The 13,081-nt window shown below is 41.0% G+C and overlaps 1 protein-coding gene across 3 annotated transcripts in view; it reads right to left on the bottom strand.

Annotated features, from left to right (window-relative positions):
* The window catches only part of mmp17a (matrix metallopeptidase 17a), a 130,067-nt gene that overhangs the window by 6,516 nt on the left and 110,470 nt on the right, over positions 1 to 13,081 (bottom strand). For all 3 annotated transcript variants that reach the window (XM_054756879.1, XM_054756878.1, XM_054756877.1), the window contains 5 exons: positions 6,815 to 6,991; positions 5,656 to 5,758; positions 2,878 to 2,960; positions 1,149 to 1,301; positions 792 to 1,049 (listed from right to left, as the gene is read on the bottom strand). In XM_054756879.1, coding sequence (XP_054612854.1) covers positions 792 to 1,049; positions 1,149 to 1,301; positions 2,878 to 2,960; positions 5,656 to 5,758; positions 6,815 to 6,991 — 774 coding nt within the window. The remainder of the gene's footprint in view (positions 1 to 791; positions 1,050 to 1,148; positions 1,302 to 2,877; positions 2,961 to 5,655; positions 5,759 to 6,814; positions 6,992 to 13,081) is intronic.

The raw sequence follows: 13,081 nt of genomic DNA, 5'->3' as shown, positions 1-13,081 counted from the left end.
CATGGCTGACTCCATGAAGTTAACTGACTCCAGTGCAAGTTAGGGTAATGTAAAGTAAGGTAATGTCAATCAATGTGGCATGACTGATGCCTAGTGACCAGTGTAGAGTACTGCAGTCAGCTTGTCTTGCAATATTTTTGACTAATAATAGGCCATCGTCAACCACGAAACTGCAGTCATTAATTAATTTGTGAAAAACTGCGATAGAGTGAGGGTGCCATGTTGGTACCGCGAAGAAGGGACGACTATTTATCTGTACAAACCACTGTATGAGTTGCTGGCACCAGCATCGTTCAAGCATAAATAAAGACAGACCTGCCAACCTGGAAGAGAATTTATCAGTAGAGACAATCAGTCAATTGTGAGCATCGACTGAAGCTAGCTAATGCTTACTTGCTTACCGGATGAAATGTCAAAAAAGAGCACCGTCCCTGCAAAACCACCAGCGCTCACAAACTGACACTCCGTATACTCAGCCACAGCTCCTTCCAAGGGAAGCTAAAGAGCCCAAGACCCCCTTCTGCTAATTAGTTGTTTTCCTCCCCCTTCTGAATACCAACAAGTGCTTTATCAAAGGTTAAGCTCAACAGTCGAGAGCAAGAATCAATCGTGTAAACAGAACGGAAAGTTTGTTGGCTAAATGCTAACTTTGATACAACTCCAAAGTTACCCTGTAGCTTTGTGTTCCTCATAATACTCGATGCTTATAGTGTATGGCCTCCTCGTGCTTGTATGCACTCCCTAGAAAATCTATCTAGCTACCTATATGGACACTATCTATGGCTACTCACCGTCAGACCACCGGATAGCGTCATCCAGCTGTGGCGGCAGCCCCTTCCACAGCGTGCTGTCTTTAGGGTAGCCCAGATCCATGCGTCTCAGGTGGTCGTCGTAGCGCCAGTAGCGGTTGTCCTTGAAGAAGTACGTTTTTTCATTGTGAAGCCACACGAACGCGGCGTCCACTCCCTCCAAAGGCAGGCCGAAGTCGCTGATTGGACGGGGGTAACCCTCCTCCACGATGTTGTCTTTGAACACCCAGTACTTGAGACCTGAAGAGCGTGGACAAACATCAGGGCTGTTTGCTCAAACGAAGAAAAGGCGATCTGGTATTAGGATGATCCTGCAGTGGCAATATTTCCAAATCGTACCTTTAAAAAAGACAATTTTGTGGTCTCCGGGCCTCTCGTACACGGCGTCCACGCTGTTCACACTGGGTGGAAGGCCTCTCCAGAATCGATGAATCTGAGCTGGACGCAGCGACACCAGGTTCTTCTCGCGCGTTAGTCGCCAAAAATACTTGCCTTTGATGGAAAGGAACAGGATTAGTTAGCGCTCTGTGATTATTTTTGTAAGATTTTACTTGCAAAATCAGAATACAATATGGAATGGGCATAATAATACATGACACCTGCTATCGGTCGTCACACTTTTAGTCATAATTTGGGTGATCATAGACAGGTGTGACTTATATATCAACATACAGTATATAGTGTATGTAATTTAAAATGTTCATTCATACTGACTGATGTCAACCAAGCAGTGAACATTACCATCGACGCTCGAGGGCGCTCGAGGTTTGTGACAACTATATGCTGCTCCTGCCATTTATGTGATGGAGAATGAGATCGATGAGATCTGGAGCTTGGTGAACTTGTTTACTGGTCACTTGCTTGTTGGACTCGCTGGCTTGTTATGTTCATTTAGCCTGTTCAGCCCCCCAGGTATGTTCCTTATGCTAGTGTGTAGCTGAATAACTTGCTTTTCCAGGTTAAATGTCTGTTCTTGAGCTTGAGTTTTGTGAAATATATTTCCAAATACACTCGTCCCTTGCTACATCGCGGTTCTAACATAGATCCCTCACTCTATCACAGTTTTTCAACAATTATGTAATAAATGATCTTCACTGTTCATGATTGAATATGGCCTATTATTAGTAAAGGATGCATATTTACACAGATTGTGTGTAAATTATGCATAAATGGCCTAAATTAAGCATTCTCAAACATAAAAATGGCTAAATGAATGAAAATAAAAATATTAGGCATCCAGAAGACATGATATGATGTGTAATGGACTTGTGTGCGCCTTTAAGAAGCGGGGCCTGGGAAGTGAGGTGTGTGATACCAGCTAGCAAGAGCTGACTGTAGCTGAGTGCTAGCAGCAGGTCAGCAGTGTAGAGAGTGGGCGACAGCAGCTCCTGTGTGAATGTTCACTGCATATTTGTTCTCTGCTTGTTAATAAAGCGACTGAAGTGTATCGTGCGTTTCTACACTGATCTCTAGATATTAGTAACGTTAAATTTATGAGACAATAGCCACCTCAGGAAGTACAGTACGCTGTCTACCTTATTGATGTCTAAGATGTCTTATTTTCTATAATTATGTCCACTATGTTGGGTTATACAAGTGTAAAGGTGACTATAGGGGTGTTATTTCATGTCTGCAGGGCTCTAATAATGGCAAAAACAGACGGGTGTCACTTATATATACTGTAGTCCTGGAAAATACGGTACATCCATGCAGTTGAAATATCAATCCCTATTTGCAAATGTATTTGCAGATGTATTAGCCACACTTGCTAATGAGCATGAAAAGATAAACTCCATGTTAAAGAGATAAGACATCTAAAGCAAGGCAGGCTCGGGCCTACTGGAGCGTTTTGTTTGGAGCATAAAATTTGGTGATGGTGTGAGGAGAGCCCTGGGAGCAACAAATCACTTGGCTTTCTATTGATCGCTGGAGCGCCCACTCTGTGCCCACAACCCTGTCTCTTCCTCACAATTGATCTTCGTTCACCTCCTCTCTCTCTCACAATCAGCCGTGTCTGTCTGCTTCTCTTCTACACACTCAATGCGTTGAGGGTTTTTTTTTTAAATACCTTTGAAAAAAAAGGCCTCCCCTCGTATCTGGGCGACGGCATCAAAGTGGCCGCCGCATCTGTCTGGGGCATCTTGTACCAGCCTGCGTGAGAAGGACAGTGAAGGAAGGAAATGTTAAAAGGAACCACAGGATAAATAGAAGGTTTTGATGTGAAATGAAATAATTGCCAAGTGAGAAACGCTCGCATGCCAGCGGATGAGTTTGCTTCAATTAGATGAGGCTGAGATGCTCTCTTGCTTTGACAAGCTTTCAACCCCTCCCACCCCTCAAGTGCATTCACCCACAGGGATAATAAGTGATGTCAAGTAGTGACGTGGTTGGCCTGCCAATGATGAAGCCATTAACCCCACAGGACTGTCACTGTGAGTGGGAGGCGGTCAGCCGATCCTATTGTAAACAAACATGTCCTTTCACAGCGCCTGTTGACACAACACTGCTGCCTAGTGGTCAGCTGTCGGGACCTCGGTCAAGCTAGATCCAGTATTTCCTGCCCCAGGGCAGAAGGGTGAAAGACTAGTAATGAGGAGGGAACAGGATTTTCATGTACATTGAGCCCTTTAATTCAACAAAAAAACACTTGAAAACAGTTCAATTAGTAGCACAGGCACCTGGTTCAGCTTGTTTAGGCCGGTAATTAACAGAACAAAAGGTACACAGTATGCATCGTGGCTGCTTGACAGCAACCCCAAGGCGTCATTGTTAGCGTGCTGAATAGCCTACAATTACTTTATCTTGCCCTACTTGCTCCAAACTCACTCATGGTATTTTATACTGACAATGTACTGTACTATTACTACCCCACGGTCAACCATGTTGGACAGTGGAACAGATCTGGGATGCTGGTTGACCTCTGAGTTGATAAGATTCCAGAACAATTTTACCATCCTGATTTAAAAAAAATATATATTAAGAACACAGATGGACTCATGCAGCGTAAAGCTAGGCAATATTGTGGTGTAAACTTTCAACATTAACCAAAAAACACGCTAACCGGAGCGGACGCTAACCAAGGTTCCACTGTATCTTTAATCTCTTTAGGTTATTTTTGATGTATTTCATTTTCCATATAACTCATTCAATACCAAACACGTATTTATATGTTTTTATAAACCCGAACGCCCGATCCCAAAGACGTATTTACTGTACACGTCTTTTACGTTTTTTTGCACGAGAGGCAAAAAGAGGTGATGATGCAACTGCACACTAATGGATGTCACTTTTAGAGCAGATTCAAGCCATAAAAACGGCCACAAAGTGGCAGAAGTGCACTTGCTAAGACCAGGGATCATGTTAGCGGACAAATCACACCTGACAGGAAGGAGGAAGTGAGAGAGCGTGGAGGAGTGTAGCGTGCAGAAGGTGGCACATTGTAGGGACATTTTAACCCATGCACACGCATAGTTCAGTTCCAAATGTGAAAATTGTAAAAAAAAATGGTGTTATATTTGTAAATAAATTGTTATTTTGTTGTAAAACAACCAATTTTTTGTGTTGTTTATGTTGGTATAGCTGTTTAGATATTTGAGCTGTCACAAAAGCAAAAAATATTTGTGTCAAAGTGAAAGTTATGCTTGAAATGTGTCTATTCTTGTCGGAAACTGATATTTTCCTGAAACTTACCTATGTTCTACTGCTGATTTGTCAAAATAGAAAAATATAGAAACAAACTTTTTTTTCTGATGAAAGACGGGAGTCTAATCTTTTTTTTGGTAGGTTCCATGTTTATATAGCCATAGAACACAATATTCTGTGTGCCTTGAAAGATCAGTCAGAATCCTCTAAAATGGCCGATACTGAAGGGGTTGTCTTTTGAAAAATGGTTGGGATTGAATGAGTTCATCAGTAAATGAATTTATTTTTTTTTTATTTTTAATTTTATTTTTAATCTTTTCAACACTAATTGTTTTCCTTTTCTTTCATCACTGTGTAAGCTAGACATCAATTATCGTCAAACCTCGGTTTTCGTACGCCCCAGTTTTCATATCATTCATTTTATGTCAAAAAAATTTGCCAACATTTAATTTTAGCTCAGTTTTCACACAATATTGAACTGAACAAACTAGCCTGTTTGCCCTGCACCTGTATCATTCCGCAAAAACAAGTGCCCAAACATCAGCATCCTTTACATTGCTGACTCCTTGTCTCTGCATTTTTTATTGACTGCGACTGCTAAACAACCCGTGCTGGGGCCAAACTGCTAGCAATTTGATAAAGAAGGTGAGAAACACCATGGAATTCCATCTCGCATTGTGTCGATTCAGTATTTTGCATTGTTTTCTGCATGCAAAACGATAATTATTCTCTATAATGTGTCTAGAACAGATTCATTGGATTTACATGATTTCCTATGGGAAAACTGCCTCGCAATTGGTTTGTGTCCATTTCGGTTCTCGTGATCTCGACCTTTTGGAACGAATGAATGACGAAAACCGAGGTTCTGCTGTATCACACATGATCTACTCTTTCCTCTCCCTATTACAAAATAGTATCATTTAAACACAGGAAGGGAACGGACTATCAGTGTTGAATTGTGCAAGTGTAAACATGTGATGTTCCTGATACTTTTACAAAAGATGTATACTAGTGACGTGAGGGTGCTTGGAGGGTAATGGATCAGGCGTGTGTGCTTGCGTGTTTCAGAAGGTCACAAAAGTAAAGAAAAAAAAAAAGAAGATTATCACTGAAAAGGTCGCGAGCTGCATTTTATGCCTTTGACATCCAAGCGGTGCTTAAGTTGTGAGAGTCGCATTAAATGCCAGACCGATCATCTACTTACAGGACAGACGATCTGTTTTCCGGAAGGTCCAGTAGGACTGGAGGGTCTGCCGTCTGGGATGGGTTGCCTGGTTGTGTGGTATGGGACACGGCGTCTCTGACACCTAAGAAGGGTGAACAATTCATTTAAAGCAACATCCATCGCTTTATACCACGGATGTCCAAACTTTTTTCACTCTAATAATATTTCTAATAATATCACTTTAAAAAAATGATTTAATAGTTCAGCTGTGTGCCACTAAAATGATATTTTTCCTCATAACATTACATTTTGACTTGATTCTTGTAAGATTATAGCTATTTTTTCAGTTTCTGCTGTTTTTTTTAAATTATTTTCTTACTTGTGAATTTTTTTTCTCATAATTATGTTTTTATTTCCACCACATTTTTACTTTATTCTTGTAACAGAACTTTTTCTGCAACCAAATTTTCCAAAAATTCAAATTTTCTTCGTAGCATCCAACTGTTTTTCTCTTAATACTTTGACTTTATTCACGTAATTTTAAAATGACTAATTTGTCATGTGATTCTTGAAAAAAATTATGACTTTTTCCTATTCGATTATAACATTTTTCTTAATATTTGGACTTTATTCTTGTTAAATAAAAAAAATTAATAAAATGAAAAAAATCTTGTAAAATTTTCCATTTTTACTGGTGTTTTTTTTTTTTTTTTAAAACATCCGCGGGCCGAAAATGGCACATGGGCCCCAATTTGGTCAACCCTGCTATATACACTAAAACGACAAAAGTATCAAGACACCTGGCTATGAGTGGCAAGACCACACCTGAGTTTGTTAACGCAAAAACTGCTGCACAGATTCCCATGAACTTTTGGGACAGATGGTACATTTGCACAGCAGGAAACAATTGAATTTTGGCGACAATGGGAATACAAAGCAGATAAGTTATTTCCTCTCGTCGCCTATTGTTCTAAGTGGACCTGTGAATCCCCCTGATTCTTTTAAAATTCACTTATTTTCACTGTCCTCCCTCACAACGCTTCCCTCTGCATTTCATTCCCACCTTCATGCCCATTATTCTCTCCCCTGCGTGCCGCCTCCATCAACAAACGCTACGATAAGGTCAAACGGCCGAAAGACACCCAATTAACTTTATCCATGCTTTTGTTAATCAATACGTTTGCACTGCTCGTCTTACCATAGAGCTGCCAGACGCGAACCTTGTCCTCATAGGGTAAGTCATACTTCAGAGGGTCTCCAACAGGACCCTGGTAGTACGGTCTCATGATGGACTCCATAGCTGACGTATGGACCAAGCCAATGGCGTGACCAAACTCATGGACGGCCACCGCGTACAAGTCCATCCCGTGAGAGTCTGAACAAGAAGGGGGTGAAGAGATCAGTAGATTTGTTGATCCTGTGAGGGAGGTTAAAATGGCACAGCAGCAATGACCACAACATACCGTATACGCTTTTATTAATATACTGTATAAGCGGATATACCAGAAACAAAAAAGCACTACTGAGGAGGACTTATTTTTCCCTGGACAGTAAATGAAGAGGTTAGGTTTTCACATACAGGATGTCCCACAACTCACATTTCTGTATATGCAACGACACAATGTCAAGTAGTCAGTGTACAGCTTGGACGACAGTGGAAATTGGCACCCTGATGTTCAATTATACAAATTGGGCCCAATGTTTTTTCTCTCCGGGATCATGTGACTCTTAGTTTTACAAGGTCTCAGGTGTAAATGGGGAGCAGGTATGTTACATTTGGTGATACCGCTCTCGCACCCTCTACTGGTCACCGGAAGTTCAACGTGGCACCTCATGGCAAAGAACTCTGAGGATGTGACAAAAAGAACTGTTTTTTTTTTGCCGATAACTGAGCAATTACAGTACATTTTACTCAGCAGACGTTCATCTGAATAGCCTGCGGCCAAAAGAATAATGGCTAATGAATAACATGAGGATGACCAGTGAAGCTCGCCAGCAAGCATTTTTGCTGTGCCTTTTAGAAAAAATATTTGGAAGCCTACAGATTAATACAGTACACGGAAACCCACAGGTGGCGGCAAGCAATTTCTTTCCAAGCATGCCAGAGCTTTTCTTCCTCTCACTCACACACACCAATGACCTGGAGAGCTGCAGCCGAAACACAGACACTCGCTCGAAAAAAGTATCTAAAAAGTATCTATCATTTTTTTCTTCAGGGTGGTCTTACGTTCGGGTCAATACGATACACGGTGGTACCCTGGTTTTCGTTATTTATTCCAAAAGGTCCGACAAAAACTAAAACGTAGGAAGACCGAAGGCACTTTTCCCATAGGAAATAATGTAAATCCAATTAATCCACTCCAGCCTTAGACAGACTTTATTGACCCACAAGGGAAATTGCTTGGTTACAGTAGTAAGAAAAACACTGCAATATGAATAAAACATAAAAAAAAAGATTAAACAAGATTTGCATAGTCACAAATAGTGTGTCAAAATAAAAGTAAATACAAGTAAATGTACACTTTACACAAGGGAAGACAGACAGTACAGCACAATCATGTTGTGAGTTATGTTGTGAGGTGAGGTACTGCAGAGCTGGATGGTGTGTGGAATGAATGAAGTACTGTAGCGTTCACTGTGGGAAGGGAACTGGAGGAGTCTGTTGGAGAATGAGCTCCGCTGCCCCTCTAGTGTCCGATGGAGTGAGTGGGTGGGGTTTGCCCCTCTTGCGGACTTCCCGTACATCCTGTCGAGATGGAATGTAAGAGTATTTCTCACCTTCCTAATCAAATTTCTGGCACTCCCAACTTTCTTTGGCCCCATGACCGATTTTTTAGCGGTTGCGGAATGACACAGTCAGTACAGGGCGTTGAACTGGTTTGTTAGGTGCAATATTGTACGAAAACCGAGGCAGATTTTTGTCAAAACTTTTTGCCGAAAACCAAATCATAATAAAACTGGGGCATGCGAAAACGAGGTTTGACTGCATATCACAAAGCTGAAGATGAGTACCTACGTATATGCAGCTAATTCCTATAAAACACCACTAGGTGACACTATTATTCCGCAAACACCTTTTTTTAGTCGTCGTCAAAACTTATTTTATATGGAACAAATTCATTTACTGAACGATAAATGTTTGCAGGGATCCACGGTATAGTACGGTCAATAGAAAGGTTCCTGGTGGTAAACATCAGAGCACAAAACTAACCTTCCATGGGCGCATATTTTGAGACAATGTCCGAAACGTGGCATATTGAGAAGGGAGACGTGTACAGCAAAAAAAAAAAATGTCGATAAGAGGATTTCCTCTTATCTGCTAGCTGCTTTAACTTTGTTACTTTTGTGAGGTTTGTTTGCGTGTTTATGCCCTTTTACAAGTGAAGCCTATAGGTTGTATTTTAAAAGGCACAGAAGACAGCTTTTGGTAGCTGTTAGTGCTGTCGGCCATGTGGCGGAGAGAGATAACTATGGTAATACCGCCCGAGCCCTCGGGCTGCCAATCACAAGCAAAGTGCAGGAGAGACACGTAAAAAGGCTGTAGGCAATTGAAGTGCATTTCCCCATAATGTTCAAATATGTGTGTGTATATAGGAAAAGAGAAGGTCTTTGAAAACCTCCTTGTCAGGCTCCACCTTCATTAATGGCACGGTCTAAAGGTGTAGATCGGAAGAAATGGGAGCATGAGTGTGTGTGCGTGTGCGTGCGTGTGTGTGCTGCTCTCTGCTGAAAGACAATCGTGAAACATGAAGTTGTGCCGACAACACCTGTGATCGAAAGATGCCAAATCACATTCATGAGGGTACGCGGAGCACAGACGTAGGAGGAGAAAATGGGTGGAAAGGAAAAGAACGGGGATTTGGGGCAAAATGGGACTCATGTTATCATCCCTTATTTATTTATTTTCTTTTGTTAGTTATTTTTCTTTTGTATTTATTTCTTTCATTTTCACCACACACCTCATGGATCTATTGTTATACGTCCTATATACTGTATATATTTGTCCTCCCTATTAGAAAATAGTAACATTTCAACACAAGAAGTGAACAAATTACAGTAATGCCCCCTTTGTCGCGGTTCTGTGATAAGTGAACTTACGCGAAGTAGGAGTCCTTGTTCATAAAAGGAATATTTTCATAGTTAGAGCATAAAAAACAAGTTTACAACCTTGTAAATGTGATTTTTTAGCATGATTAGAACCTGTGTTTCCCAATATGGTAGACATAATAAGAGAATCTAAGCCATAAATAATACTTGTGCTCGTGTGTGTTGCAATAAATGTGCTCCGGTGCTAGGGGAGCTGAGTCGGGGGTTGGACAGGAAGTGATGTCGGGGGTTCAGAGTGGAGTTTCAGCTCGGCGTGGTTTACAGCCGCAACAGTAGCCCATGTTAGGGATTATTGTGCCTGTTTTAAGATCATTCAAACCTGCTATAAAAGCCTATTTTTCCACCTTGTGTGGCTCACCGAACATTACAGTAACATTACTGACACCTGCTGACCAGTGTATAAACTACACATCATCAAAAACATCTTTGAGTGCATCTTCTTAATGCCTTATATTTGTATTTTAGTTCATTTAGCCATTTTTATGCTTGAAAATGCTTAATTTAGGCAATATATATATATATATATATATATATATATATATACAGTCATCCCTCGCAATATGGCAGTCCAATTATCACTCCCTTACTATAGTCCTGTTTTTCAAAAATTAATGAATTAATACATGATCACTGTTTCGTGGTAGACTAGGGCCTATTATTAGTCAAAACATATTGAAATACAAGTGACATGTAGTATTCTGGTCACTAGGCGGCAGTAATGACACAAAACATTGAGTCATTACCTTACATTACATTACCCTACATTACTGCATGAAGTCATCAAGTCAGCCATGGCATGTCCGACATGATAGAGTGAAAACAAAGTTCCCCTCCCATTCCGTGTGGAAGTGGTAAGTTTTTGGCTTCTTAAGTTTAGAAGAAATAAATTCGTGGCTAACTGGTTAGCTTGCTAGCTAGGGGCCGTCGCGAGTGCCTGCAGCACAAGAATTGCAATGTTGTGTAAACAATGAATAATAGGAGTGTAAAGGTGACTGTAGGGGTGTTATTTCATGTCTATGGGGCTCTAATAATGTCATAAACAGGTTTTCTTTGCTCTAACTACAAAAGTATTCTATTTGTTAACATCGCATCCTGCAAATTGCAGAAATCCACTTATCACGGTCTGGTCTGGAACCAGTTAACCGCCATAAATGAGGGCTGACTATTCAGCCACAAAGCAGCATGATTTTTTAAATTAATATATTTTTGGAAAACTGCGAAATAGCACCATCTAATGTCCAAACAGCACATACAAACACATTGGCTCCTACAAGCCAAACAATATGACTGAATCACAGAGCGTATTTATCCGAGCAAGCGAGCTAATGAAGCCTTTGAAGGCGAGTTATGTTATGGAGAAATGTAATTATAGCGACACACAATAAACACACAGTGTAAACTTTTGGATTTAGCACAGAATGCTATAAAACATAGCCTGCAGCCCAGATGGCGCATTTAATGAGGTTGTGGAGTAGAAAAGCACTGGATGGAAATAAGAAGGCCGCCAGCTAGCTGAGGGCTATCCTCTTGGACAGGATTTTCATTTGTAACACTGTCACAGTCCAACACTTTCCGCGAGTGAAACCCTTCTGAGGTCGTACAATTTGGAATTTTACCAACTTTTTCTGGGAGAATACAAATCAAAAAAGTTAGCTTTTTCTTCTGATCCGGCTTCGTCCAGCAGAAAACATGACAAGAAAAGAAGAAAGTACGCCAGAAGGGACGTGATGTAAGCACACTGAGAGTGTAACAACAGTGGTTAACTTCTTCTTACACTTGCATGGTGGATAATGAATGTTAAAAATGTAAAAACACAAGGCGCAACTCCTCCTAGACCAGGGGTCGGCAGCCTTTAGCATGAAGAGAGCCATCTGGGTCCATTTCCACCAAATTAAAACCCACTTGTCGCCAAAAAAACCATTCGACCACTAAATTGAAGGTAACGCTACATACATAGTTTCCTGAACTCATTCAATCCCAGCCATTTTTCACAAGACAACCTCTTCAGTACCGGCCTTTTTAGATGATTTTGACTGATCTTTCAAGGCACACAGAATATTGTGTTCTATGGCGATATAAACATGGAAGCCACAGTACCAAAAGAAAGAGTGGACTCTTGTCAGAAACACAAAAAAGGGGTTTTACATGAAAATAACAATGTATTTACAAATATAACACCGTGAACTATTTACAACTTTCACATTTGGAACTGAACTCTGCACACGTTAAAATTTCTCTACAATGCGTAACCTTCTGCACGCGACACTCCGCGCGCTATCACTTCCCCCTTCCTGTCATGTGTGATTTGTCGGTTAACACGATCCCTGCTGAGGCCTTATCAAATGCACTTCTGCCACCTTGTGGCCGTTTTTATGGCTCAAAAGTGCTCTGAAGTGAAATGCATTAGTGGAGAGTTGCACTTGCACAAGAGTCGCTCTTGTGCTCTTGGCACCAGTAACAACCTTCATTTGGGCCGAGGATCGTCCCATATCTTGACGGAACCTCCGCCTCAGGGCCGGTGACATTTTTTTTGGTCTACCACTTGACTCTTTTGTTCCATAACCCTGCGGATCTTTGAAGTTCCAAATGACTGTCTTACTGCGTCCAACCTCAGCAGGAATGGCGCGCTGCGAGAGGCCTTGCTCATGCAGCTCAACAATTCGTCCGAGTTTCAAAGAGAGAAAGCTTGTTTTGCCTTTGCCATCAAGCCATCATGACAGTCTGAATACCTGACAGAAAAGCCACATTTTTGCTAAGATTTTGGCTTTTAAAGGCTGTGGTCTTAAAGTTTTGATCAGCTGATCAGCCTATTTCACGTTAATTCTTGTGTGCAATAAATTGCTTACTCCAAAAATTGTTTTGTTTCACTCCCATTTCTTCTTTTTGCATTTTGAAGCTCTACATAGAACCCCCTTAAGATCCAATAGTGCAAAATGTAAATTCTTGCAATTTTTCCACTGGTCTTCAACTCAACTCAACGTTCATATTGCACCGTCATTAATTCAAGGACGGTGCCGTTCAAAAAGAAATAAGTTTAAAATGACACGTATACCTGACTTGTTTATCAGCATGTTGTTGATTCAAGAAAATGGAATCCAAACATGGAGGATCAGGTCACAGCGCTTCCATCAGCATCAATCTGGTTAACACGAGGAAAGGTGAGGAGGGACTATATTGACGGGATGAAACTAAACAGAAGCACGAGCATGACTGCCGGCAAACACAATTATCCAAGGGGAAAGTGTTGTGAAGTTCTCATTTCACAGTAACATGATTTGGCAGCCTGGAATGGAGCTCTGTCAGTTCATATAATAGAATCCATTAACTCCACAGCAAACTTTTAATTCTTTGAGATCGA

This window comes from Dunckerocampus dactyliophorus, chromosome 17 (assembly GCF_027744805.1).
Source record: "Dunckerocampus dactyliophorus isolate RoL2022-P2 chromosome 17, RoL_Ddac_1.1, whole genome shotgun sequence".
NCBI lineage: Eukaryota > Metazoa > Chordata > Actinopteri > Syngnathiformes > Syngnathidae > Dunckerocampus > Dunckerocampus dactyliophorus.
Note: the sequence above shows the minus strand (reverse complement) of the source record. Positions and strands in the feature narration are given on the sequence as shown.